A 27,400-nucleotide genomic window follows, 5' to 3' on the forward strand; every position below is an offset into this window, starting at 1 on the left:
CACGCACGTTTTCACGCTAGCGATCGGCAGCTTTGTGTATCGACCCAAATGTTACCTCGTACGCTCCAATATGATGACCATACGGTCTCTCGAACGGCGACGTGTTCCAATTGGAGGCTCGAACGACGAAAGAAAACGACGAGGACGGCGACATGATTTCCTCGTTAATCACGATGATTACGCCATTTTCGTGCGTGCAATCAGTCCCGAAAGAAACCGTTGTGTCGCGTAACTGGTTTAAGGAAGGGCAGATCTCCGACCTTCTTTGTGAGCGGTTTCAACGGAATTTTTCGAGAAATTAGTTCTGCTCGGGACCGTTTAATCTCGTGATTAAAGTAATGGCTATTCCAATAGATTTCCTTATGCGGGTCAAGAGAAATCGAAAGCAAAGCTCTCGGAAGCTATATAAACTCCTTGTCACGATTAAAATATCTAATGGATACTTTGTCAAATTTTTTTTTAGCGCTGTCGAGATTAATGCATTATGAGTTTCTCGAGAGTACAAACTGAGATATAGAAAAAGAAAGAGGGGAGAGAAATGCGCACAGATACGGAGCACGTGTAGACCGAGAGCCACTGATTGCGAGAGACACGCAACAATCGCTGCAATTGACCGCGTAATAGAAACGCGTTATGCAGGCTGCGGCAGGGGCCGGTAGGATACTGGTCGACCTTGAGAGTGAACATGATTCCTGCGTTTTCCCTTTTACAGAAGGGTTCCGCGTTCGCGTAATTGCCGCGTTACGCTCGACCTTTTGCAAAATTTCGTGCGCGATAGAAAAGACGGAGCGAGAACCAGCTTCGCACCAACTAGCCAACTATATAGACAATCTATCGACTTTTATCGATTCTATGAAGCGAATCTAACACGTGGCACTATAGATTACAATTTATTACAATTATACAATAGTTCTCCTAATACATAGTTCAGCGAAGACATTAAATTGATTAAGAAATTTACGACCGTTCTCGTTGCAATTTTGCAATTTCTTCGTTCGCGATCGTGCACTGTCTGAATTGAAGACGTCACGCCGATTACTAAATATTACATTAGTCATTCACTAGCAAGCTTCGAATTGTACCACGCGATGAATTACTGCGAAATCGACATTAATGCGGAAAAATTCACTGACTCGATCCAGTTCGAATCGGATAAAGAGTCGTGAGATCGATCGATAGATCAACTTTGGGAACGATTGGGAAAGGGCGAGACCGCGTGAGAGACAAGCCGTGGAATCTCTATTGGGATTAGATAGCTCTAATTTTTTATGGTAAACAGATGAAAGTCCATACCATAGTTAGATTGTATGTACAACGAAATGTATGCAAAACAAATGTAAATGCACCCAATCTCCCGGCAAGTTATGTCGAGAGATTTCTCTTTGTTTTGCATGGTTTTGCTTTGCCTCCGTACATACATAATTTTCCAGCCATTCGGTTTACGTGATACATTGTTTATTATCAAAGATATTAAACTCTGACACAGGTCATGTTGATAAAGTAAATGAAATAAAGAAAGAGAGCAATGAAGGAAAGAAAGAAACAAGAAAATAACAAAAGGTCTGTAAAAAAAAAACACAAATTAAATCTGGAAAAAAATGGAAATTTCGATAATATTTTATATCAAATCTGTTTCGAAGAAAAGTTAGATAATTTTCTGAAATGCAAACAATATAAATACAAAACATAGTAGTAATAATAATAGTAATAATAATAATAATAATTACAGTAGTAGTAATAAAACATTTCTCAGTCAAAGACAAATTTTTTGTAGCCGCACAAAAAGTTAACAATTACTGAAAAATAAAATAGAAATAAGAAAAGAGTTTATCTCATATAAAAAAAAGAATTCTACATTAAAAAAACAAAGAGAAAAAAGAAAATAAATTTTAAAAAACTCTCTGGAATTTTTTTGCTGGAATTTTAAAGAACAGTTTTCAGAAACGCAGGTAGAAACTCGTACGATCTCGCAATATGAATTTTCTACCTGACTGTGAGATCTGAATAGCAAAGAATAGCCAGGAAAAATGTCGCCTGATGATCGCCGAACAATGAAAATTTCCCCAAAAATGTGTGTCATCCTTTTAATAAGATATTACAGTAGCATTTTAATATACGAGTTCAACGTCGAAAATGTAGAGCCCGATTGTCGAATAATTATAAAAACAAACAATTGGCAATAGGCTTTAATAACGCGATTAAACGACCCTCGAGGAACGATCGCATATTGAGGATTGCATTCGAGGAGCATCGGGAGAGACATATATTATCGAACACGTATAAATAATCATCAAATCAAAAAGCATTTGAGAAACCGGCCGTGATTTATCGTGCCACGTATCGTGGTCTCCGTACATAATTTTCCAGTGAATTGTAGGGTAGCTTAATTGACACGTCACCTCTTCTCGTAGTCTACACAGAGTCATCCGTCTTACCTTCGATCCACGCGTCGGCCTTAAATCAATTCCGGGTACGGACAAATTACCAAAAGGGATTAATGGCTTCAACGCCGGCCCTAATTGGCCCCAAATCATGCGAAGCAGCCTCGCCTGATCATTGCCTCGCCCTTCCGACGCGAACGGCGGGAAATACACCCTCGCTCGATTTTATCTTGTCGCCGAAGTCAATTCTACGCCTACGTGAAATTAATGAATATCCTTTTTCGACGATTACTCGTGATCCTGGGATCGCGCACGCCCGCATGCGAGAATATATATATATATATATATATATATATATATATACACATATATGTATTCAGATAACCTTTAGAATCTTTGAAATTACACCGTGCTTTGGTGGGTGGATGAATGAATGGGACTACCCACACGCTGACAATGAAACGCGTTTGCTAATCTAATGCTATTCCACTAACTCATTCGCGCCTGTAATAAGAATTACGAAACCTCGGTTCATTTATGCGGTTAGAAACCTGCCTTGGTGATTCGAAACTTCAGTGCGAGATGGGAATATAAGGGAAATAGATGGAACGTAATAATCATTAAGAATCGTTGGACATAATCAAAACTTATATAAAAAGCGAGACATGACTGCCGAAGTTTGAAAAGAAAGACATTTAAAAGACTCAGTCCATTAAGCTACTTAGTGATACAATAGAAGTCGTTAGTTGTTTGTTAAAATTAAAAGTTTCGCATCCATACTACGCGTTTTGTGTCTTTTAAAAAAGCGGGTTAGTATAAAACTTGAAAGGAAAGGGACAGTCGGAGAAGTGATCAAGAGACAAAGAAAAATGTGAAGTGTAGGGTAGTCGGTTGAGTTAAAAAAATAAAACCTTTTGTTAATGATCGAATTTATGATAATCTAGTGTCTCTATTCATTCTTGAAAATACATAAACAACAACTAGACTCTCAGCTCGTTATTTCAAGCTTATAGTTCAGGATATTTATGCCTAGGACAAAAGATAAGATATTGTACAACAAATAAAAAAATAGCACATGTGTGCAAAGTATTTACATGCCAAATTGGGAGCGCAACAAAAATTAATAATTTTTTTTCCTCCTACTGTTAAAGTTTTAAAACTTTAACATAAAAAAATTCATTGAAAAATATTGTATCCATGTGAATGCTAAATTTTCTTATCGCGTTTCTGATAATTTAAAAAAATATGTTTGCAATGGCAAAGAAATGAATTTAAGATTTTAACGCAGTTTGATCAGAATAAAATGTTGCAATAAAAATTCTATTATTTTAGCAAATTTGCAGCAACGTTGATTTATGTTATAACATTTTTTTTCTCTAATGTCCAGAACAGTGACGAAACTACAGAGATTCGAAATTCGAACGAGACTTTTGCGTATAATTTTATCAATGGAAAAAGAAGAGCAAAACGTTTGTCGAAAGAATTAATGTTCTCACGCGTACTCAATTTATTCTGCCTTGCTTGGATTCATTCCATATGCATGGACAGTTAAGAGTACGCCGGACTTTACACGCATGCGTTCGCTCTAATGCAGTAATCGAGTTAAGAGCAAACTGACGTCACGCGTGTGTGACGCGAGACAGGCCTGGTGGAAATTTGTATGCAGATTTATTTTTTCTTTTTTTCTTTTTTGCACGGATTCATAATTAATACATTTTTAACTAACATACCTGTTTTTGTATGTGCAGCGAGAAAATGTGTGCCTGTACGACTGAGATATACAGATAAATCGTCCACTAATACGCATCAATCGTGATCAACGAACGTATGTAATAACATCCGTAGGCGGATTGACACGATTGGACGAATTAATTTGATTTCGAAAGATTCGCTCACACACACATACGAAGAATTGAAATATAAATCGACTGAAAGCGTTGTACGCAGAAAAACCTTTTCTTTAATTTTATATTCTGTTGTCAGCCCTTGATTTCTGCGAGCAGACCTATCCTTTTAATTAATATACCGCTGAATATGCCGTAGCGCTTTAATTATAAGGCTTCATGAATAATGTGAAATCACGATTACGGAATGACGAGTTCGTCTTAAATCGCGATAACATAATTGTGATACGGTGTGAACAGTAATTTGCGCGCAACAACGTAGGAAATTTGCGATTGTTTGGTCGAGTCGTACCATCACTATGCGATATTTGCTAGTATGATATTAAGCTGTCACACAGAAGGCGATAATGCGAACGACTTATCGCACTCACGTGCAAGAAGCCAAGTGCTTCGGTATGGCGTACGTGGGCGTGTTTGTGATTTACACAAGTGCGGTTTATTTCTCATATAATGCCCGCGCGCGAAATCAATCACTCGGCGATTAATCCGCGAGATTCGCTAATTATTGGACCAGCTGCGCCGTTCTTGGCTCGGTTATATATCTTGTTTCGCAACAAGTACGGACGGACGGATCAAAGATAAAAAAAAAAAAAAAGAAGAAACATAGTACTTATTTGCGTCATGTCCGCAGGCGTCACATGTATTTTCGCGAAAGCTATATAGCCAGTAAATAAATCCTCGTGTGTGAAAGAGACGTTACAGAATTTCCATCATTTATTAGGAACGACCCGGTTTGCCTTGTGTCATCATCGACATTGCCAATACTTTACTATTCCCTTTTTCTCCCCTTCTTCGCAGGGCCGTACTGCTGAATCTCGCGCTTGATTATTTCAATGTCATTCCTTAAGGCGTCCAGCGACTTTATCGTCCTCTCCATCTCACGCAGCACAGGCCTGGGTCAATGAACCGTGAATGACATTGACCGAAATCGCTACGCACGAAACTAACAGATCTTACGGAGCCATCAGCAGCCCGCCTTCGAGTCTCCTCTCGTCATGAGCTTGTCGTAAATCTTTCAGAATTAAATGGAGCTTATTGACGTCCTCTCGAACTCTGGCTGTCTGTTCACGATACTCGTCCAATTCGCGTTCTTCAAACTCGATGTCCTCCGCGAGGCATGTCTCCTTTTCCTTGTAGTGAGCGACTCCGTTAACCACTTCAGCGATTCTAATTTCGATTTGCCAACAAGCTCTATTAATAAAATCCCTCGTTCCAATAGATGATTAGAAAGATATATCGGTAATAATAATTCATTCGTCGCCTTAAGTCAAAGATCTTTCATACTAAAGCTGCGACTAGATATCTCTCCAGATAACTCTATCTGAACCAGTAATACAATTTATAAAATATTGCCAGCGCAAAAATCATAGTGCCAAACACGATATTTATATCGATAATTTCGAAATAACTAAAAAAAAAGATTCAGCGAACGAAGGTATAATTTTTTTAGAAGCCAAGTTTTAATTTAATTCTTAATAAATATTTAAGATTTGTTAATATATATGCAAAGGCAAAATTTTAACCCACTTGTTCCGTAATTTTTCTAATTCTCTGTCACGTTCGTCCAATTTATCTTTGTAATTCACATGAGCGATGTACAAAACATCGTAATCCATAGCAGTCATTCCTTCCCCAAGGGTTTCCAGATATCGCAGCAGCGAATTTATTTCGTCGAAACGATGCTGCAGAACGATATACTCGTAACGATTGCGGGCGAGAATCTCGCGTCGTGACATCTGGCAATGTAAGAAGTCCTCACGTGAGCCTCGGAAACGCTAACATGCACGCACGGCTGCTTTAATTGGTATATGCCGCATAATTGCTGTAATAGACAAGTGATGATTCACAGTCATTAAGTTACACCTGCCGACGGGTTATCTCGTTGACAGCCTTCTCTGTGATCTTTCGTCCGGTCTTCGCGTAAATGAGACCCGTCGCCACTTCCCTCTCGCGATCCAGGAGTTCGTCGAATACTCGTGCCTTCTCATCGCGCATCTTTTGCATCTTGTCTTCGTAATCCTGCATATCGGCCATCGCCCGCGCTCTCTTTTCCGTTACATCATCGAGCTGCAGTTTATACGTACGCAATGTCTGTATATAAATCTGCTCCATTTGCTCGGATTCCTTCATCCCGTCTGTAGATATCACTTTCTCTTGCGTCTGTGCATGCGTGTACGCATCGTGATAAGAGTTGTTTTTATTAAAAGCAGCGACTACTATCTCTACGTTGTATATGTACTTGATATAAGAACTCATCTTAATTGCAACGCGAGATCAGGAAAGAAATAGAAATAAAATTTATAGCTAATTGCAGTGTAAAATAAAAATCGAATAATGTATATATGTAAAATTTACTCTCTCTATATAATCTCCAGTATGAGATATAAAAAATATAAATTATTTAAGTACTTAACCTTTCTTATGTGCTTGGAAATCCACACCTCAAGAAGCCTGTTTTTCCTTCGTAATTCTGCTTGCTCGGCTAGAAATTCTTTCAATTGTCTAATCATTGTCTCGCGACTGGCAAAAATCTGCACTGGCAATCACATTAAATCTCAGTACAAATGGTGCGGTGGGAGTATTTAATTTATTATAATTTATATATGTTCTTTTTTTATGTACGCAATACTATCATCATATTATTATTTTTACGAAAAGACTTGGAATGCTTGGGGGAAGCATTTTATTATTACCATTTCAATCGATCACAATAACAACGTAACACAAATTGTATACAATGCGGAAATACTTTCGGGCGGAGAAGCGTAATGAGAAGGGAGGCTTAAGTCTTTAGAATATTACGAAGGTCGTGAGGCACAGTAATTCCACGGGTAGAATGACGCAGAATGACAAGTTTATGCGAACCTCGACTGGTATCTCAGCGAGCACGTGATCGGGCTCTATCACTTCTTGTACTTCCTCTTCGGGCTTTTCTGCCGCGGTGGAGATTGTCGCAATAGATGGCATATCCCTTTTCTCTTCTACTTCCTCGTCCTCGACACTGCGTTCTTCGTACCTTTCCTCCTCATCATATTCATGCTCCTCCAGTTCCTCATCCCGAATAAAAGACTCATCCGCTTCGTGTATATCCTCCACCTCCTCCTCCTCTTCCGTTTCCTCCTTCTCTTCTTCTTGAAATTCTTCACTCTTCAGTACCAAATTCTCATGATCATCGCTCACATCGTTGGCATTCATATATAACCTTTCTCCGTTGTTCTACAAAAAAGAAAAAGAAAAATCGCACGTTATCGAATTCTTCATGCAATGTTCATAAATTACCGCGGTCGCTACCTCGTCGGTGACTCCGCCGTCCACATCGTTCTCCATCATTTGCTCCATCACATCGAGACTTGGTTTAAATCGATAAATGTAAGCGGTCGCGCCCCAGGACGCGGAGGAAAAATGGGGCTGGATAACAGCTGCCAGACGATGAAAACAGTCGAACGAATTTACCGCGACCGGATCGACGCTTCTTCGCGATGGAGGCCCCCGAGCCGCATGCGGTCGACCTTGACGATCGGTGATGATCTTTTCTCTTATGTACGCTCGTCTCTCCACCGCGTTGGTTTAACTCACGCTCACGCAGGCATTGCTGGGAGGAAAAGTTTCTCGCAGAACGTCGATTAAACTGCTGCGAGCTACCGGACACCGTCGGTGAGGATGCACGGTGCATCCTGCGGCGCGCAGGGTATGATTTCATCTCCGTGTGCTTTATTCTACGCGCTGACCACTCTCCCCGCTGATGTATGAAAAGTTTATTTATAGGGGACTCATTCGATCACACATACGAGAGCCGCACATGATGGCAGTAACATACTGAGTTGAAACCCGAGTATCTTTCGTTCGTCGGACGTTAAAGCGAGGGGAATTAACAACGGCACGTATATGTAATTCGTCAGGAATAGAAAGAAAAAAAATACGATGCAGCATAACGTTTCGTCATCGCGTTTCTTTTCGTTCGACGAAAGGAAAGTGCATTTCCATTTCATAATCAGTTTTACAATATAATCGTAAAATGTCAAGTGTATAATTATTTAATTCGAATTTTTTAAATATTTTTTTTAGACAATTATTTTTATATTTATATATAAATATTATCGTGCGAGAATATATATAATAAGAATTAACTAATAAAAGAAATTAAAGTGCTTTAAGATACACACGATGCATATACATATATTCAAATAGACATATATGTTTAGAAAGTCAAATATATGAATAACTTTGTCGTTTAATACGTCTCTTATTTATTATTCGGCATTCTTCTCACGTTTCTGATAATGTATATTAATTTTTGAATCTTTTATTTCTACATTTATTGTCCATTGCATCGATTTTACAACGCAGAGAAGCTAGTATTTTCTGTTCAATAATATGCCTCATTTATTTTTGAGCGACGCAAAGGAAGGCAATACGTGCCAACGAAAGTGACATTACAATATGACGAACATGTGCGTGCTGTCGTTTGATAGTACCCCTTGCATTTTATGTTTAGTCCTACCGGGATTAGATGCCACATGAAAACAAAGAAAGAAGTAAAGACAATATGAGGAGACGAAAGAAAAGAGTCGAGGTACTTGAGACAACGTGGGCAGCCGCTAGCACTGCATTCCTGTAGGATCAAGGATCCCTGCTTGCTTCGTGTATGCATTTACATATGCAGATACACGTGTGAGAAGCTTGGACATGCGGACTAGCGACACAGATGTGTGTTCACGCACATGTATTATTGCTCATGGACGTAAATGTGTCACTTATACACGTGTGGAATGATATAAAGATGCTGGCCTCTTATACTCTGGCTGTCAGTATCGCATACATATTTTTTTATCACATCCATGCTTGCAGGGAAAGAAAGGGTGTAAAATTTTTTATAAACTTGCAAAAATTTACTGATGAATTTTCGATGAAAGACAAGAACGTGCAAAGTTCTTTTGAATAAATGATATGGCATGTGTATTATATACATTATACTTCTTATGGTATCGAAAGGTAATACGTATATCTTGCACATATATTCTCTGATCTAGAGAAAATGGAAGAACACATGATTTATTTCGTAGAGATATGCTGCGACGTAAAGCGTATCGGCATGCGCTATAGAGTTTCCAGACTCTGCGAGGAAAGACATTCGTTCATCACGGTCGCACCAAGTATGGAATCGAGATAGCAGTAAGAAAGCAGTTTATGCGGCGTGACGAGTGACAAGCCGAAGACAGACGTGCCACGCGGAAGACATCGAACGTAGGGATTCGCGCGAACGTTCGAGGAATCCATTGCAAAAGAGCCGCGGGTATCTTTTTCCATTTAGTTTTATATGTATATACATAGCTATATGTATATATATATATATATATATATATATATATATATATATGTATAAGGCACACATCAGTGTTATGTAGTATATGGCCGGGTGTGTCCAGGCCGTTCGTTGGCCTTTCCTCGGATTTGATTTCCTTTCGAATCGCCGCATATTCCCGACTCGTCCGTCCGTGCAAGCTGCAGGGATGGAAACTGGACTGACTGGCTTTAACGGCTCGTGTCCGTGATGGTCGTACGTGCGATCCACGTACATACGAAGCTCGTACGACCACTATTGTACGCGTTACATCCGTGTGTGCATTGGTGCACATTGGATGTAAGATACATTCGCGCGCGCGCGTTTGCGAGAGAAAGAGAATCCCTTCGAGAATGCAAGCGCGTCGAATCGTCGTGCATCAAATAGAACGCGACGAGGAGCGCGGCAGCCTGCAGATACCATTGTGACCGGTTGCATAAACTCGCCATCTTGGTATCCTCAAGGACGCGCGTCGAATCCTAAGGTCAACGCACTCGACTCCACATCGGCCGCCCTCCGCCTCCTCCGCTTCGTCGTTGACTTCTTTTTCTGAACCCCCTTACCCTTCCTCCCTTCTTGCCACATGCCTCTTTCTCTCTCCTTTTCTGTTTTTTTCATTTTTGTCGCTCGCTGGCGTCGCGTTTCTCTCGCTCTTGCTTGCGGGTGAGATGGAGAATCTCATCTGGCCACGAGCGGGATGTCACTGCCATTAATCCCGCCGATACGGCTCTGGCCCGAGTCGGTTGAGCCTCGGGCCGTCTTCCTCATTTTCTTCCTCTCCTTACCTCTCCCTCTCTCGCTTTCTCTATTTTACTTCTTCTTCTCCCCTTCCTTCTTCTTCTTCTACTCTTTCGATCTTACGACCTCTGCTTCTCATATAAAATGATAAACACAGGATATTCCGTGAGCACCATCGACCGTATCCCCGTATAAAGTACTAGGTCGTTAGGCATTTAATCTCGCGCGCAAAAAGCGCAATTGTGAACTAGACTGATTAAAGGTACTTCGTTGAGCAGTCTTTCAATCGGCCTCGTAACTTTCTAACCGAAAATGTCAGCATACATTCGATGAGAATCGGTAGCATGCAATCTCGTGATAAACTTAAACGTTTGTAAATTATACTCGAGAATCTACCGACTATGCTATAACTCCTCTATACATTTAATTATCTGCATAGAGCCGCGGGAAGAGCTCGGGGGACACATAAATTTTTTCACGGGAGCATCTACTGCCGAGACGATAGACATTAAAATACACAAACGCCGGTTGAAATGTATTTCAGCATTAAATAATTTTGCGAGGGTGTATGAAAGAGTCGATGAACTCTTATCGAGGGAGTTGACCTCTCTCGCGTAAGGTCGACTGTAAGAATTAAATAAGGGTGTGAGGGAGGAGATCGGCGGAGATGTTAAAGCCTTCGGAGTAATCGTACAGTGAAGCAAGAGACAGGTAAATCGCGGTGACCAGAGCAGAGCATAAAGAAAAAGAAGAATCAGAAGCTGAGGAACGAAGAAGAAGGAAGAAGAAGAAAAAGAAGCAGGCGATGCGATGTCTGACCCCGGCCATCTTGGCCCGCAGGGTTATTCTATTTATACCACGGACTTAGCTATATTTAGCTTACGGGGCTCCGCAGGAAAGCGAGCGACGAAGGAGAGAGTCCAAAGGGCGCGGTGAGGAAGGACGCGGAGGACAAGTAAGAAGGGCCACGGGTTGATGGGTGACGCGAGGGGGGCAAAACGAGACAAGTGGGGCCCCCGAACGTTCGCTCGGGCCTCGACAAGAGAGAAAGAAGATGGGCATCATCGCAGAGATAAGTCGCCCAACATGCTTATATCGGTAACCTGCTTGACAAATACATTAGCGTTTTGAGGTCAGCTATCTCGCCCAATTTTTGCCATTGGATCCATTCAATATCTCGTATTCATACTTTAATCCGACTCTATGTGCGTGTAAAGTATCGACTAGCACCTGCGTTCGAGCAACCGCAAATGGATTCGGTTGTACCTCCTGGATAAATACATGGAGACTGCAATGCTGCTCAAAGATTTATGATAAATATGGGATAAAACTACGTCGTAGAATCTACTTATATTTTTCTAACAAAAAAGTAAAGTAAATGAACGTGTAATAACATTAAAAAGGATAAGTATTATAGTACTATGAAAGTAAAATGACTTTCTAAACCAGTATCTTTATCTATTACAGCTTTTATTTATTTTCTCTTCAGTTGCGAAATACGCGATCAGAGTAATTATATTACAAAACAGGTTTAGATTGTTCTAAAAATAGAATAATGACACTACTATATATTCGATGAAATTGGAAATAAATTATTTAGCGAGTTATGATGTATCTTTACGAAACAGTAGAAATTGCCTTTCTTATAAATTTAATAGTAGCCTTCTGAAATTGCTGCCTCGTTCTGTTCAAGTCTTCATTACGTTCTCCAGAACAATCGCGATATCTCGAGACGTGTAAAATTCATGGCGCGAAAAGGGGGAGTCACGATAGACGTTTCACCGACTTCGGGACGGCTATATGCCTGTGTGTCGGCCTATCGAGGTTATCGCGGTCTCCGCAGTAAATTCAGGCTCCAACAATCCCGATTACTCGAACTCTCCTTCTTTCTCGCACTCCTCTTCCCTTTTTCTTGCTCTGTCTCCACCTTATTCTCGCTCTTATTCTTCGGGGCCCGGCGAACTCTGATCGCGTTGGTATTTCCCGTCCGCGAAGAGATCCGCAAATTCCATCGGATACGTACTATGAAACGACCTTATAGCACGAGGAACGAAGAGAGCACGAAGACAGCCATATATCTCAGTCGTGCACATTGGCCGCATACCAGACGTAAACACAATCCGAAGTAAAGCTCCAATGCCCGTGTCGCGAGTAGTACGACCAAGTATTCGCGGTGACCGTCGCGAACAGCCGTGCTAAATCATGCTAGTCAAGGAATGTTCCATACTGCAGGAAGTACCGCGTGTATATACCTGTACGAGGGAAGAGATATCTTCCGCTAAGAATTTTTAAAGGGATCGAACATGTCAAAAGGGAATAAAAAGAAAAAATGACGAATTACGTAAATAACTGTACTTATATGATCTATTAAATATTTTCATAATCGATTATCAATATTAAAGAATAATATATGCTATTAAATTGTATATTGATTAGAATGTTTTATTGAGATAAATGCCATTATTTTAATAAAAATATATGTCTAGACATTGATAAAATAGAGGATACGGGAAGTTATAATTTGTTCACATCATGTGTTTACTTCATTATTTGCGAAAGATGGGAAATAAATTGCCGCGCCAAGTGCTGAAGTGCCAAGGGCATTACTTCTTTTTAATTTAGTGCATCCTTCGCGTATGTCGAGGTTCTCCTACCCTGCAGCATGAGCATAGCCGAGTGTTCGTGGGTCACGCGTTGCAGTGATAAATCATCCTAGATAATGGGATAGCACCATTCCATTTCCAACGTACTGTCAGCGGATAAGAACCGATATGTATGTTAGTATTTTCCGCCGAGAATTCGTAACTTTTACGCGACCTGTGTCGATGTGTACTGAATCATTTCAGACAAGTTTACAATTTATTATTCGGAGAATGGACGACGGGAATAAATGATACAGAGGGAAGAAAGATGTCGTCGAGCGTGTACGATTTAATAAAACACGTGATTTCCATTGAAGGGAAACGAATAAACACACACAAACAACACTTTTCATGCCTCCTAGTGATTCTGAATTTTTATGGATTATTTCCCTTCTTACTTCACTGTAAGGACATATTTCTAAACATATGTGACGATGGCATTGCCGTATATTTTCAATTTTTTATGTTATATAACCCGATATATACTTGTATAAATCATATATACGTTTACATTATGCTACGCTAAATCATGTCCGAGAGAGCGTGAATAAGTTATCGGAGAAGAATATATTATAGTGCGTATATGCGAAAAATACGAGAAAGAATTCCTGGTCGGGAGCTCCCGCGGTGAAAATTACGCAACGTCGAAGTCGCGCGTCCCACGCTGTCGCTGTACTGCAACATCGACGTTTGCGTAGTCGCAAAGGTAAAGAAAAAAAAAAAAGAAAAATGAAATCGAAAGACACGTACGCGTATCGAGCGTTTTATAATTTCGTCGAATGAATTGGCATTAAGCGTCATCGCGTTGCTCGCCGGAATGACTTCGCGATAAATCAAACCAACGGATGAATCAAGAGACGAGTTAACAGCATCGCGAAACAAAGGCGCGGCCTTCCGTGATTCGGCATTTTCCTTTATTTCAAAGAGAGATGTATGTATGTACAGGCGTATGCCATGTTTCGCGTAGCAAATAACCGACGCTAATAGAGATAGTGCGATCCGATTTTCTATTATTACGGAAGTCTTATGTCCAGATACGTGACTCTCCCTTCCTTTTCCCATTGCCGGCGATAATAATAATGAGGCTTCTACGTGCTCCTCGACGTAACTTTATTCAACAAATTCGTGGGAAATAATTTAACATATATAGTTATGAGGGATCGTCGACATAAATGGATTAGAGAACAGAAGTTATGCATTTGCACTGCTTACTCATATATATCTCCTATCAAAATATGATTAACCTTTCGAGTTACATTAGTAATTCTCCATGAGTCTCTTTTACGTTAATGCGTGATGAGTTTCGCGATGCGTGCCACATAATATTATATGCATGTTATATATTACTGCGAAAATAAAAATAAGTTTATATTATTAATTTTTAATTTAATTTTTTTATCGAGAACGTACAATACAGAATATAATAATATTCTCGCGAAATTAATGTTTGCAATGTAAACGTTGTCGCGAAATCTCATGAATAAAGAATACTCTAAGCGGTAAGTAAAAAGATTTAAGAATTATTCGCGATAAATGGCTCTTCGACCGTTTTCATCACCTTATACAATCGAAGGCATTAAGTGTTCCGTATGTTCAGCACTTCATCGCAGTTGTTTCCTTCTTTGACGTGCATTTCCTACGTACGCAAGGAAACAGTATGTTTCCTGCATTAGCTTTCTGCGAATTCTCCTCGACGACTAAAACGCGCGCGAACAAAAACGGTTCGTCACCTAACTGCACTTCGAAAAGCAATGCGAGTCTTCAGCGCGTTGAAATCCTCATTAAAGTGGCATCGTAGGAAAAAAGCAGTACGCCCAGTATATACCCAACATCGTCCTTTCTCCCTCTTTGCTAGCATGCTTATGGCTGGTATGTGTATATAACGAGGGTTGGGCAGAAATGTTTTGCCTCAGGTCAAATGTTAATTTTGCATATTCTTCGGCCAACATTGATAAAAATATTAACTGAGGCAATTATATTGACATTTTTTGCGTAAATATGATAAACAATTTATTATTTAGATAAAGAGAAAAGTGAAAAGGTTTATAAGAGAAGATAAGGCAGATGGAGACGTTCATTTTTTATAAAATATTTTTTATAAAAAATAATCCTTACCTTCTTTGACGATGGCGACCTTGGTCGTGTGTCTCGTGAAGCGAATATCGACGAGAATCGCGATTTCGCTTCTTCAGACTTCTGCCCTCGCTGCCATAGATCGGTCCGCCTCGCGTCAAGGTCCCAAGGTCGCCCGATATGGATTTCTCGTGATGGTTCATGCTGTTCGATCGCGGTCGATCGTAACCATGAGGCTTCGTGAAATTACCGTGATTGATTTTTCGGCCGCTATTGTGTATGTAGCGGCCATGCTCTCTCGGCAGACTACAGTATAGATTCTGCGACGTATAAATCGTCTTGCTCAAGGTTTTATTGCTTCCGCCGTTGATGCTTGCATTTTCTTTAGAGACAAACGTAGAGTTGACGTCCTGACTTCCTTTGGAACCGCCGCCTAAATGTTCCCGTAACCACTTTCCTATGCCACCAACTCCGCCACTTCCAGTATGGCTGTCTTGAATACCGTAGGAGTCGCCAGTCTTGTTTCTACGACAGAAAAGATAAAATTATTAATGTATATATTGATTACGATTAAATTATGCTCGATCACTTTCTTTAGCAAATACGTTCTCTCTTGCTACAAGTGTTCGCAAGTAAAACGCGAGATGGAAAAATGCAGCGCGCTTGTTACGTGGTGACAATGAAAAGAAACCGCAACGCGTGTTACGAGAAAAAGAGACAACGGAATATAATATTTCAATGGAGAAAAAGAGAGGAGAAGCCAAGAAATGAAGCGATTGCGTTCACGGTCTTCGAAGAGAGCGCGATACAATAGACCATGACGGCCTCGGTTGAGCAGTTTCGATTTCAGTATCCAGACAGATCGATAAAGAAAGGCCATGCATGTAACGAGGTAAAAACTAAAAAGGTATGTAGCTAAGGAAGAAAGGGCCTTGTGGGGAAAGAGAAAGATGAAGGGAGAAAGACAGGACCAGAAGACGAACGAGTGAAGGCGAATGAATGGCACACGCCCTCGAGAAATCAGGGCGAATGCTTTATAATAATAAGGGCCATGTGGAACGAAATACTGAGACGCGACTGGTGGACGAGTGGAAGGGCCGGTAGTAGTTAGGACTCAATGACCTTGGCAAGGTCATCAATACTTCTGGTCATCGCCACGAGGAACCGCCACCACATGGTACCACCTCGCCTCATATACGTGTGGCTAAAACCCAAGAGTTCTTCTTTATCGATAATTCCCTTCTCAATATCCGGCGCTTCCTCTATGTCAATTAATTTCCACTTTGCATACTGAACTTGCATTCGTTACGAGCCGCGATAGATCGCTTATATTGATGCGTTAAATCAAAGAATTCTATATCGCGATGTCATCACAATGTATATCACAGTCAGCAATAACGAATGGTGTTTGCATCATTGAATTAACAATCGACATTATAATTAAAATCAATCGCGCACGATTTATATTTAATTGAGCTAGATCGAAGAAGATGTCTAAAGATTCAACATACGAGCGAGCGTACTTTGCGATGCTCCGAGATACACTTAATTAATTGCAGCGAAATTAATTAGCCGCGTATATATATAACGCAGGTTACTTAATTGACCAGCAAAGAACTTGTCTTAGGCTTCCTGATAAGAGGACAGTCTACCTCGTTCAAAGTCTAATCGGGCACTCGAGATCTCAAACTCAAACATTAAAGAGAAGGTAGAGAGGAGGAAGCTGGTACGAGAAATCAAGTAGCAGTGTTTCGATTCGGTTTCATGATTCTCCATGTATTATCCGGCGTGTTACGCCACTGTATGAAATTCCGGTTTTACCGCCCCCTCCGGCCGTTCGGGTACCCGCTCACCCCCCTGTTATCTTTTCGGCTTTTTTTCCCGATGCTCGTTTTTGCCTGCCGCCTCATGAACCGCACCCGAACCCAAAAGCAAACGCATTATCATGGAGCAATCGTGGAACTTCTTCTCGGCCAATCAACGACTTCTTTAGAGATTGCACTTTTGGTGGTAACCGGTTGTACTCCTGAATCTGATAAAAATATCTCGCATTTTCTCGCTTAAATGGAAAACAGTATTACGGGTAATATATGCATTGTCTTAAACTAAATTTATAAATGTCATAATTTTAATTAAAATATATATACATATACAAATTATTTTTAAAAAATTAATATTTCAGTAAATTTGTAAAAAAAAATATTGAGCTTCTTATTGTAAAATTATAAGTGGTATAGGATTATAAAACTTCTGCAACAAAATTCACCGTAGATATATGCCAATTAATAATATATATTCGTAATTTACTGCCAACTTCAACAACAACCGAGATAAAAAGGTAATGAGATTAATGTAAACCAAACTAGGATAACGTCATTAAATTATAATCCATGTTAAATTAATCCATGTCAACTTGAAGCAAAATCCAATTATACTTTGTATGAGCGTGACACTTTCAGTCCGATTACTATTAAATGCTATTTTCCTACCTTCTTTCTCCGCTGTCCGTTTAACGTAGTTAATTATAGCTTAATCTTCATGATTCATGACATCGGCGTCATGCTCATATTCGCTGAAGTCTGCATCCAGCGTACCAAGCAATGCATTTGTATGCATTTTGCTTGCTTCGCGAGTTCAATTCTCTTATTGTCGCGTTTCGTTCCGCCAGCCTCGTTCCATTTTATTTGGTGACCTTGTCGGCTCTGACGCAAATATAAATCGCGGATGCAACCTGCCAATGATTATTTTAAGACGATGCCGTAGCCACAACGAATTACATGCTAAATTATTTTTTGGTTTACTTTCATCTTCCACTGTTAAATAAATTTTAATATAATGAAAAACAGCATCTAAATTTTTTAATGAAGAAGATAATGGAGTTATTCCAAAGTTACTTGACAGTACATTTAACTTTACAATATAAGAATCAAATGTAATCTTTATATACATATGTGACCCAAGTACGCACATAATTAGAAAAATATATTTTGCGGACAAAGAAAAAAATAATGATACGCGTGTCAAGTACAAAAACGATCGATTTCATGGAACATCCTTCAAAGATTGCCCTACACCTTTTCGTACTCGGATCTGAACTCTTGGACTCCTCTCTTTCCTTTTACTCGCCAACTCTTCGGGTTTTGTACGGCTCGTTTCGCGAGTCTTTCGCATTTTCTTCTTTTATTTTCCCCGCCTGCCTGTCGCCCTTTCCGACTGCCTCTCTCGCCTGTATTTAATTTCTTTCTCTCCTACGCCTTCCTCCTTCCATACTGACTTTCCATTCTCGCTCGCGAGATGTTAGTCAATACAAATTTTTATCTTTTTTTTTCAACTGTATTTCTATTCTAACTATCGCTCCATGTCCTTCCTCGCGAAGGGATTCGCGTTGTATTCGTTGAGACTTGATGGTACCGGTGTCTTCTCTAAGATAGTGAATGAATAATTTATCATACGGTAATTAGCAATCCCACGCACAGCATAGACGTTGCATACTATTAATATTTTACTTGTAACTAAGAATATTTTAGATGTAAAAAGTTGTAACGGTAAGAAAAATGACATCCATCAGATGTTTAAATTTGATAATACGAAATGTATCTATAAATGTTTGTTAAAAATGATTTTCATGAATATATCTTTTATTCATATTAAAACAGTAAGAGAATATTTATGATATTTTATATATATAATATATATAATATTTTAAATTATACAATTTTAGAGATTTGCCGATGCATATAATCTTAAATCGAATTTACGAGAAAAGCTAATGCAAAAAATTGCATATTTCCGAAGATTGCACATTAAAATATGTACGACTTGCTGCTTCTGTCTTATTTAAATATATAAAACAGAGAAGATATATATTGATTACTTTTAGATGACGCTGCAGTACTTACAGTGTAGATAGGGATAAACGTTGCAGTACATGGGATTAACATTTAGATGAGCGAGATGCATCGAGACTTACATTGCACCGCTGCTCTCTGAAGTACAAAGAATTAACATTCTAACATCCATATATGTTTTTACGCCGCGCATCCAATTGAATCATTCTTATATCCATAAACGTCGCTCGACGTTTCTGCCAATGCGAGATTGTCGGAAGTCGGCTCCTCTCTTTTACCGAATCTCGAAACGCATCGGCCGACTGGTTTCGGCGAAGCGATAGCAAAAAAGTTCCTCGTCAATATTGATTCTTGTCTCAAAGAGTCAAAGGCTCTCCGAGACGAAACGAGCCCTGAAAACGACGTGCGCCGCTTCTCGCCAATCTTTTGCACGCGTCACGAATAAGCAAACGCGCCGCGTCGTGAGGGTGCTTAAATACGAGTTGCTCGGAGCATAATACGGCGGTAATATATGGCAACATATTTGTCGGGTTATGGTTTCCGAAAATCAGCGTCGGCATCTTTGAGTCTCCCGCGGATGACTATAGGTATCTGCTCGTGTATGTGCGCTGAAGACTGATCCCGCTACACACAAAGCTGTATCCTTCTTCCGCGTGCGAAATACATTCTCAATTGATCAATCGTGATCGACGTCTTTATGACTTGAATTTTCGATCATATTAAAAGTATGGCTAAATATAGGAGATACAGGAAGAATATAGAAGAGAAATCCTCTACCTTCTCTAAGGTGGGGTCGAGGTCGTATCGGCGTTACTAATGTCGTGCTGGTTGTGACGATCACCGTACGGTGAAACGACAATTTCAAGCACGCCGGAATGCCGGACGGTAATAAAGTACTCCCCAGATTCGTAATTACTGCGGGACGGGTCACGAGCTGTCACTAGTCAAGAGCGATTCCGATGTCTCTCCGCTGATTATCTCTGACGGTTTGACCAGGCCGTCTCTCGCGCGATAGCTTAGTTTATTGTATGTACAGGAGCGTTTATTCAATATCACCGAACGGTACCTTATAATGTCTCTAGAGTCGATCGCGCGTGTGGTCGATTCGGGATTGCAAAGAATTGACATTATTAACTCATTACCATCTCACCGTAATTGCGGTATATAATTCACTGCTTCGGGAAATTATAATGAAATTACGTAAATTAATAGATTCATCTATTTACCAGTTAGTATTTTACATGCGACTATCTCGCGATTATCAAACCACAGTGTATGAAAAAAACGTGTTTCTCTTTCATTCTTTCCTGGATTTTTTTATATTGGAGATACTTAATTAATATACGACATATGAAATTATATGACGAAATTCAGCGACATTTATATAAGCACATTAAATATTTATTTAAATATGTTTATAAAATTATAGAAGTAATAGAACAAAAGAATTATTTATTCTCTTTAATTAAAAGTATTAATAAAACACAATACTTTTAAATAAAGCGAAAAATACACTTACATTTCTATAACTTGTCATTTACGTTTGAGTACAAATGACAGATTCTAAAAAAAAAAATCTACGAAAACGATTTGAAAAGAAAGGGATATCCTTCAAATTTAAAACGTCCAGTCATTCTGTCGCTCCAACAAGACTATGTCTCAACCAGCAATGTTCATTCCCTCAGCGTAAGACCGTTCTGAAGAACGACGCAAGATTGCGATGATTGCGTTCGCCAGCGTACCTACGTTTCTTGCGCCCGCCAAGTCAAAGGTCACCAGACTGGCGGCTCTATAGCGACCCGTTGTTCTCTTGTCCGTGCTTGCCTACCTTCGCCTAGATAGAAGAACGTACTGCTCGCAGTCGCAAAAAAAACGCGTACGATCCGGATGGAAGACGGCTGTGTGACTCGACAAGATCATCCTCGTCATCGGCCGAGTCTCTCTCGCGATTCTTTCGGGCAAAGATCACGAGGCAAGGTTTTGTTTAACGGTATCATCCGCCCGTCCACGATGCTAATACCTTTCGCTACACGATCATTACTCCGGCGGAACACTGATTGGCTCGTTACGTCACACGATCTCACGCTAATGATCCCAACAAGGCACCGGATATCTTCGATCGACCGGATCGTTTCGGTGGAATGTGAACGGGCGCTCTCGGCCCGTGGATACGAGAAAATCGATCCGATTCTTCGGTAGATGCATCTCTCGATGCACTTGGCACGAAAAGCGAGGCCGCAAAGATACGGCGTCGTCTTAAGGTCGCCGGTTATTTATGGCTAGGAGAGCGGATGATCGGTGGAGATATAATTTTGCCTCGAGTAGATCTAATATAAATCTCGAAATTGATTATAAGGCAGGTTTGCGTAGTGAGTAACTAGTGGCGTCGATATATCGGCCGTCTAGCCTTTCGCTTTGTACGCGCAGGATTTGCGAGCATCCTAAGAACGTTAAATAAGTTGCTCCCATTTGTCGATCGTAATGCACTTACGAAGGGCTGCTTATTTCCCTTCGGAAAAATCAAGTGGCATGGTTCTACATTACGAGGGCAACGCTTTGAGCGAAATGCCACATGCATCGCTCGCGGAGTATAAGCGAGGCGAGGAATCCTGCAGACCGGTTTGGTAAAACGAAGACTTTCAAGAAAGATAAACTCTTATTGCTTGTATAATTACAATAAAGTCCGATACGTTCCGCAATCAAGAAGAGTGACGATTTAAAGAGGCTAATAATTATTTTCCGGCGATATCCCATTAGTTATAATTAAGCATCCATTTTTTTCTTTTTTCGAGGGGAGAGGATTATAAGTCATATAAAGTCGTGCTCTCTAAAAGATTCCTGAAATCCATGATGGATGAGCACGAATCGTTAAAACGAAATTTCCATGCTAACAATAAAGTATCTCTTTAAAACGCTGCAAAACATTTCAAATAATCTTCCAGTCTGTCATTGCGGTTTCATACCCGCAGTATAAGTGCGACCCGCGAATCTCATTTAAGAATCGAGCGAGCAGCCCGTCACGAGAATTTGCCCGCGTGTCACTGTGCTACTATATTTTATAACAATGAGTAATAAACCTCGATGATATACGGCCACAAATACGACCCTTTTTACGTGCAAAAGTCGGTCTGCGCAAGGAGGACAACGACGACGACAACGAAACGAGAACGAAGGAGGCGGTGGTGCAAGAAAGAGGAGGGCTAATGTGTGGAGAAAGGGATGGGGGTACTTGCGCGCCTACGAAGGTGAAAAAAAATGACGCTTGTCCTGCAGCTATGGTAGTCTGCAAAAATGTTTCACCGTGCAGGCAGAGCGGCAGCAGCGACGATCGCATTTGAATACCGCCTGTCCTTGGCAAGTATTGTCTGCCTTCCTTCTTCTTCTTCACTTCTTTCACCGTCCCCTCGTTTTCTCGCTGCGCCCTCCACGTTCTCCCTTGCCCTTCACTCTCCTTTCTCTTACCTCATTATACATATTCACCGCGTAATACGTGTGCTCATAGTGTGCTGTGTCAGACTTATCACGTGCTCGCGCTCGCTAAATTGCCAGTTAAGACCTTTGTTTTTCGCACATTAGCGAAAAATGGTCGTTTAGTTCCATTTTATGGTGTGATGCTTGGCGCAGAGAGATTCAGAGACAATTACATGGCAAAAGAGTGAAAGAAAGAAGAGACTGAAATACATTGTCGGATGCCATATATCCGCAGAATGAAAGATCGGGCAATGAGATCTAGCACAGGAAGAATCGAATTTTTCGAGACTCATTAGATCGTTTAATTTAAATTATTCTTGGAGTTCAAAGCGATATATTAACATATGAAGATTATGATTGTAAACTGTATTGCAAAGAGATAATAAAATATCTTAGGACTCATGAGAATCTCTCTCTCAACATCATCTATAAAATAAAGCAAGATAAAAGAGACAAATTTTTCTAAGATGACAGCAAGGAAATATATGTCTCAGAAAATGCGCATTTTTTTATCTATAAGTATTTGAAATTAAAGTAAGAAGAGATTCAAGCATTGATATGTTCTAAATTATAAATATGAGATAGTTAACAAATTCAACGTTAAAAAATGCAAATGAGAAACTTATTTTACAATTAACTTGAAATAGATTTAATTTAACAGAATATTAATATGGAAATTTTAGATTAAAAAAATTAACATAATGTACAAGTTACATTTAATATGAAAAAAGAAAAAAATTAATACGAAAAAATATTAATGACCAATTAAATTTTGATTGATTTTATACATATTATGAAGGAATTTATTATCACGAAAAAAAGTGTACTATATTGTGTACTATATATTTTGATATATTCTATTTAGATTAGAGGGGAATAATGCCTAAGGCTTATAAGTTCAGATTTCTCGCACGCTCGACACTTTGTCGTGATGAGGGTCAGTCGTGGGATCCGCCATGAGACCGCATGATAATTTATGGACATGTCCACGAGGACAAAAGCCGCGGCGAGAGAGCGTCACCGCGAGACGGCAACGTGCAATTAGCGCAAATGTAAATAAGAGAACCACAATTTAGCACACGACCGGCGCGGATGATCGCGCGTATGTGCGCTTCGGACTATGGTGCTCCTCCTCCTTAACAACTTGGCGCACTCGCGAACTTTATGCGGCATTGCAACGAGTTTTTACGTCCCTCGGTAGAGTAGGAGGAACGCGCGAGATGTGCCAAGGGGTGGGCGTACATACATTTACTGTCAAACTATGAATCCGCGAGGGACCCCTTCTTCTCTTCCCTTATCGCCGCGTCCTGTAATTACACAGGCGAGGTCGCACTAGTATAAAGCACGAATTTAACGCTTCCGATCTTTCGCGCGCGAAAGCCGAGTACTTTTTGAACGATACGACAGGCGTACAAAGCCAGTGAGATTATAGGTACGTGACGTTTCGAAAACCGGCTCTCGGAGAGCCTCCCAAGATTATGGTCCCTTATATACGCCAGAGGTTGCGACAATCTCGCACATAGAAAGGGGTCCATCGTCGAAGGGAAACGAACAATGTTTGCTCGAGGCGGTGTGAGATTACGCCGGCAGGTAAAAATCGCATATTAAATGGACCGTCGTAACAATATACGTATGTTCTTACGTTTACGATTTGCGCGCAGCGCAATCTTGCAATCAGATTCCGCAAAATCGAACCGTCTCGGTAATTTTACATGGGACATGAACTGTTATATTTAATGAACTAGTATGCAACGCGCGCTACGCAAGTCATTCATATATTTCAACTTTTAGTATTTTAGTTTTCAGTTATACCAATTATTAATTATATAGGCAAACATTAAATTTTTAGTCTAATGATTCATTTGTTGTAAGTAACATTTTTAAAAATAATTTTTATTTAAATGTATGAAAAAGTTTCTACAGGACAATTTTTCAGCACCTTTTGTTTCTTAAATTTTTTAAATGAATTTTTATGTAGCTATGAATGTCATTATATACATAATATAATATATAATATTTAGAGTTTATTTTATTTTGAATTGGATCTGAAAATTAAATTAATAATCAGCATTATGGAAAAGAGGCGACAGTAAACTTAAATATTTTCGAGAAAACTCTGATACTTCCAAATAATCGACATGTCTTTTTAATAGTTGATATTTTCTCTTATAAAATATAATTTATCTACTTTTCTTATATCGAGAAGCTAATTGCAAATTATTTAAAAGCAATATTAAAATGTGCGCAATGTTAAATTTTAAGTTTTTATTTTAATAACAATATTTTAATAAGTTTCATAAATTTTGAATGTATAAAATAATTTGTGTGTATCTTAAAAAATTAAAACCGCAAAGTTTTTTTTTTAAATGTCGATTTTGGATGCAATCTGTAGCTTGCATAATAGTTTGAAGTTGTACTACTGTTTCGATAAAAGCGCGTTTCGGAGTCATTGCTAGATACAACGATATGCTATCCATAGTGGCAATTTAATCGCAGTATAATATTCGTACAGATACAAGTACTGCGGAACAAAGTGAATAAAACGAAGACATGCTGCGAGTTGGAAGCGAAAACAAGGAAAATTGTATCTATGAATAGAAACATTCTTTTCTTTTTTATTTATTATCCTTTTCGCAAGAAATAAATATATTTTTCACGTAGAATATATACGCGCGTATACAGGCCAGACAAGTAAGTACTTACAATGACAATCTAGGCAACTATGCGTATGCAAAGTACTCCTCTAAGGGAGGTCTAGCCATAATAACGCAACATTGGACTATAAACATATTATCTTATGGCGCTATAGTTTATCGCGATAGTGCGTAAGTGTACTTACACATACACGACATAATCATGTATGTATTAATATTTATACATACAATATATATACATATGTATATATACACATATATATGTATATGTATACGAAATATGTACATGATACACGATCGTGGATCTTGTGCGCATAGCTTGGCTATTGCTGATTGCTAGCCATGTTGCTCTAGGGTAACTGTAGGCAACTCTGTAGGCTCGTTATGGTTTCTCCGGCTCGATAATGTTCGATTGAAATGATCCCGCCGTAAACCGTGAAATACGTACCAATCATACTCGTCGGGCACATACGACGGCATATACATCGCATGGAAGGCCCTAGGAACGCGCGTATGACCACATCGACAGGGTCTTACGACGAGGAATTGAGACTTCAGGCGGTCTACGACGAGGTGGAGATATCTCCACGATGATCGCTCCACCGGGCATACAATTTGACGTTTAAGCCTCGCTTACTGGATATAACGCGGCCCTTTCGATCGAACTTCGCGGAAAGATAAGCCCTTTGTACAGCTGCTACGAGGGAGTAAAGTCCCCTTCTCTCTCGGCGAAACGTCTTCGTGACTCGATATACGATGCTTATCTCACCCTTATGCGATATGCGCGCAGGTAATGTTTAATAACTCTTCTTTACAATTGCGAAAACGTACTCCTTTTGTAGGCGCGAATAAAACTGGCTATCAGCTGGCTGAATGTAATTGCAACAGCGATAATAACTGCTAGTTGTAATAGTACTCGTGAATTCGTAGAATATTAAACATAATAAATAAACAGAGAAATAAAAAGAATTCATTGAAATTATTTATGCCTCGCTTTTCTTTATTATATTATATAGGATACATTTTTCTATAATATATAATTTTTTTTTTCATTGGTCACTTTGAAAAAATGTTAATCACATTCTTCATAGCATTATATCTATTTTTATTATTTCAAATTATTGTGTATTCTCTAAATTTAAATTCAGAAAATCTAAGAATACTAGTTTGAATTTAGATATGAGTTATTTAAGAGAAAAGAGAGAAACGACTATTATTTTCTAATCCACCCCAGCGGAGCAGGCAAATTGAAATCGCAAATAAAGGGGCTTCGTGTTACAAGCCGAGCTCCCATCTAAGAGAGGGAGACCAGTTCTCGTTCCTTATAAAATATTCATTACGTAGTCTCGCTTTCAGGTCACTAGCGCTTAGAATCTAACATGTAAGTTACGTCGCGTTTCGCGGTTCTCTCGCGGATTTCGACCTGGCAGTGGCAGGTTGATTAAGTATATGACAAGCGGGACGTAAAGAAACACGAAGACTCACGCCCGGCGCTATTTCTCTCGGAATAATTCGAGCCTAGTCGTGATTTCGCATAGATTCCGCAAACACGATTCAGGAAGCGTCAGGTTTGGTGACGGTAAAAACGTTGGAAGGTACGACACGACCGCAAGAAGTGAAATTGTAGTCAACATACAGGAGCGTTGTGCTCGAGACTTTGCGTCTGACAAATCAATACGTTACTCCTTCGTCGATTCTCCCCGAAACTGTCGCGTGATGTGTTAACTAAAAATACGTGTGAAAGTAAAACTATAGAATGCGATCGCGAGATTTCAGCGATTCGTAGTAGGACATCGTGAATGCGCATCTGTTTGAAAAGTGACAGGAAGCGACCGATTTAACAGCAACGGGATATTAAAGAAAACAAGACCGTGACTAGGAAGTAAAACTCCGTGATCAAATAAACATAGAATAATGATCTATATACTTTATCGGGGCATTAAACCGAGGAACTTCGCGTGCAATGTTCGGTAGTGCACGAATGCATGTATGTACACTGAAAATATAAAAGAAAATCGAGACAAAAAGAAGATGAAAGAGAAAAAGAATACAAAAGGATTTGAGATAACGAAGCAGTCATTTGTTTAAGTGAAATTGCGCTTCAGACGAAGGCACAACTAAATGCAACATCATACGTAATACATAAATTAAATATTCAAAAGATCATCGTTACAAGATGCACTCGAAAGTTTGCTTCACATCGCGAATTATATTATATTAAATAATTGTAAGATACAATATGATTTTTAAGCCACTGATTTCTTTCAAGTGCAACTGGATTAAAATATATTTACATTAAATATATAATGTTTATTGCAGATTTGATAGTTTTGTTTTGCGCATCTTTA

At 39.5% G+C, this 27,400-nt stretch overlaps 2 protein-coding genes across 2 annotated transcripts in view; both read right to left on the reverse strand.

Moving 5' to 3' along the window:
- The window catches only part of Shrm (shroom), a 159,388-nt gene that overhangs the window by 121,972 nt on the left and 10,016 nt on the right, over positions 1 to 27,400 (reverse strand). The window contains exon 3 of the mRNA XM_083055169.1: positions 15,122 to 15,604. Coding sequence (XP_082911295.1) covers positions 15,122 to 15,604 — 483 coding nt within the window. The remainder of the gene's footprint in view (positions 1 to 15,121; positions 15,605 to 27,400) is intronic.
- On the reverse strand, positions 5,003 to 7,624 carry LOC145948000 (cilia- and flagella-associated protein 184-like). Its single transcript, XM_083057766.1, is given in 8 exon segments — positions 5,003 to 5,059; positions 5,061 to 5,178; positions 5,243 to 5,452; positions 5,813 to 6,021; positions 6,149 to 6,445; positions 6,700 to 6,816; positions 7,151 to 7,501; positions 7,565 to 7,624. Coding segments are annotated over 8 exon segments (1,419 nt in total).

Source organism: Prenolepis imparis, unplaced genomic scaffold (assembly GCF_030444845.1).
Source record: "Prenolepis imparis isolate NDT839.2.m4 unplaced genomic scaffold, iyPreImpa1.0 SCAF_2, whole genome shotgun sequence".
Lineage (NCBI taxonomy): Eukaryota > Metazoa > Arthropoda > Insecta > Hymenoptera > Formicidae > Prenolepis > Prenolepis imparis.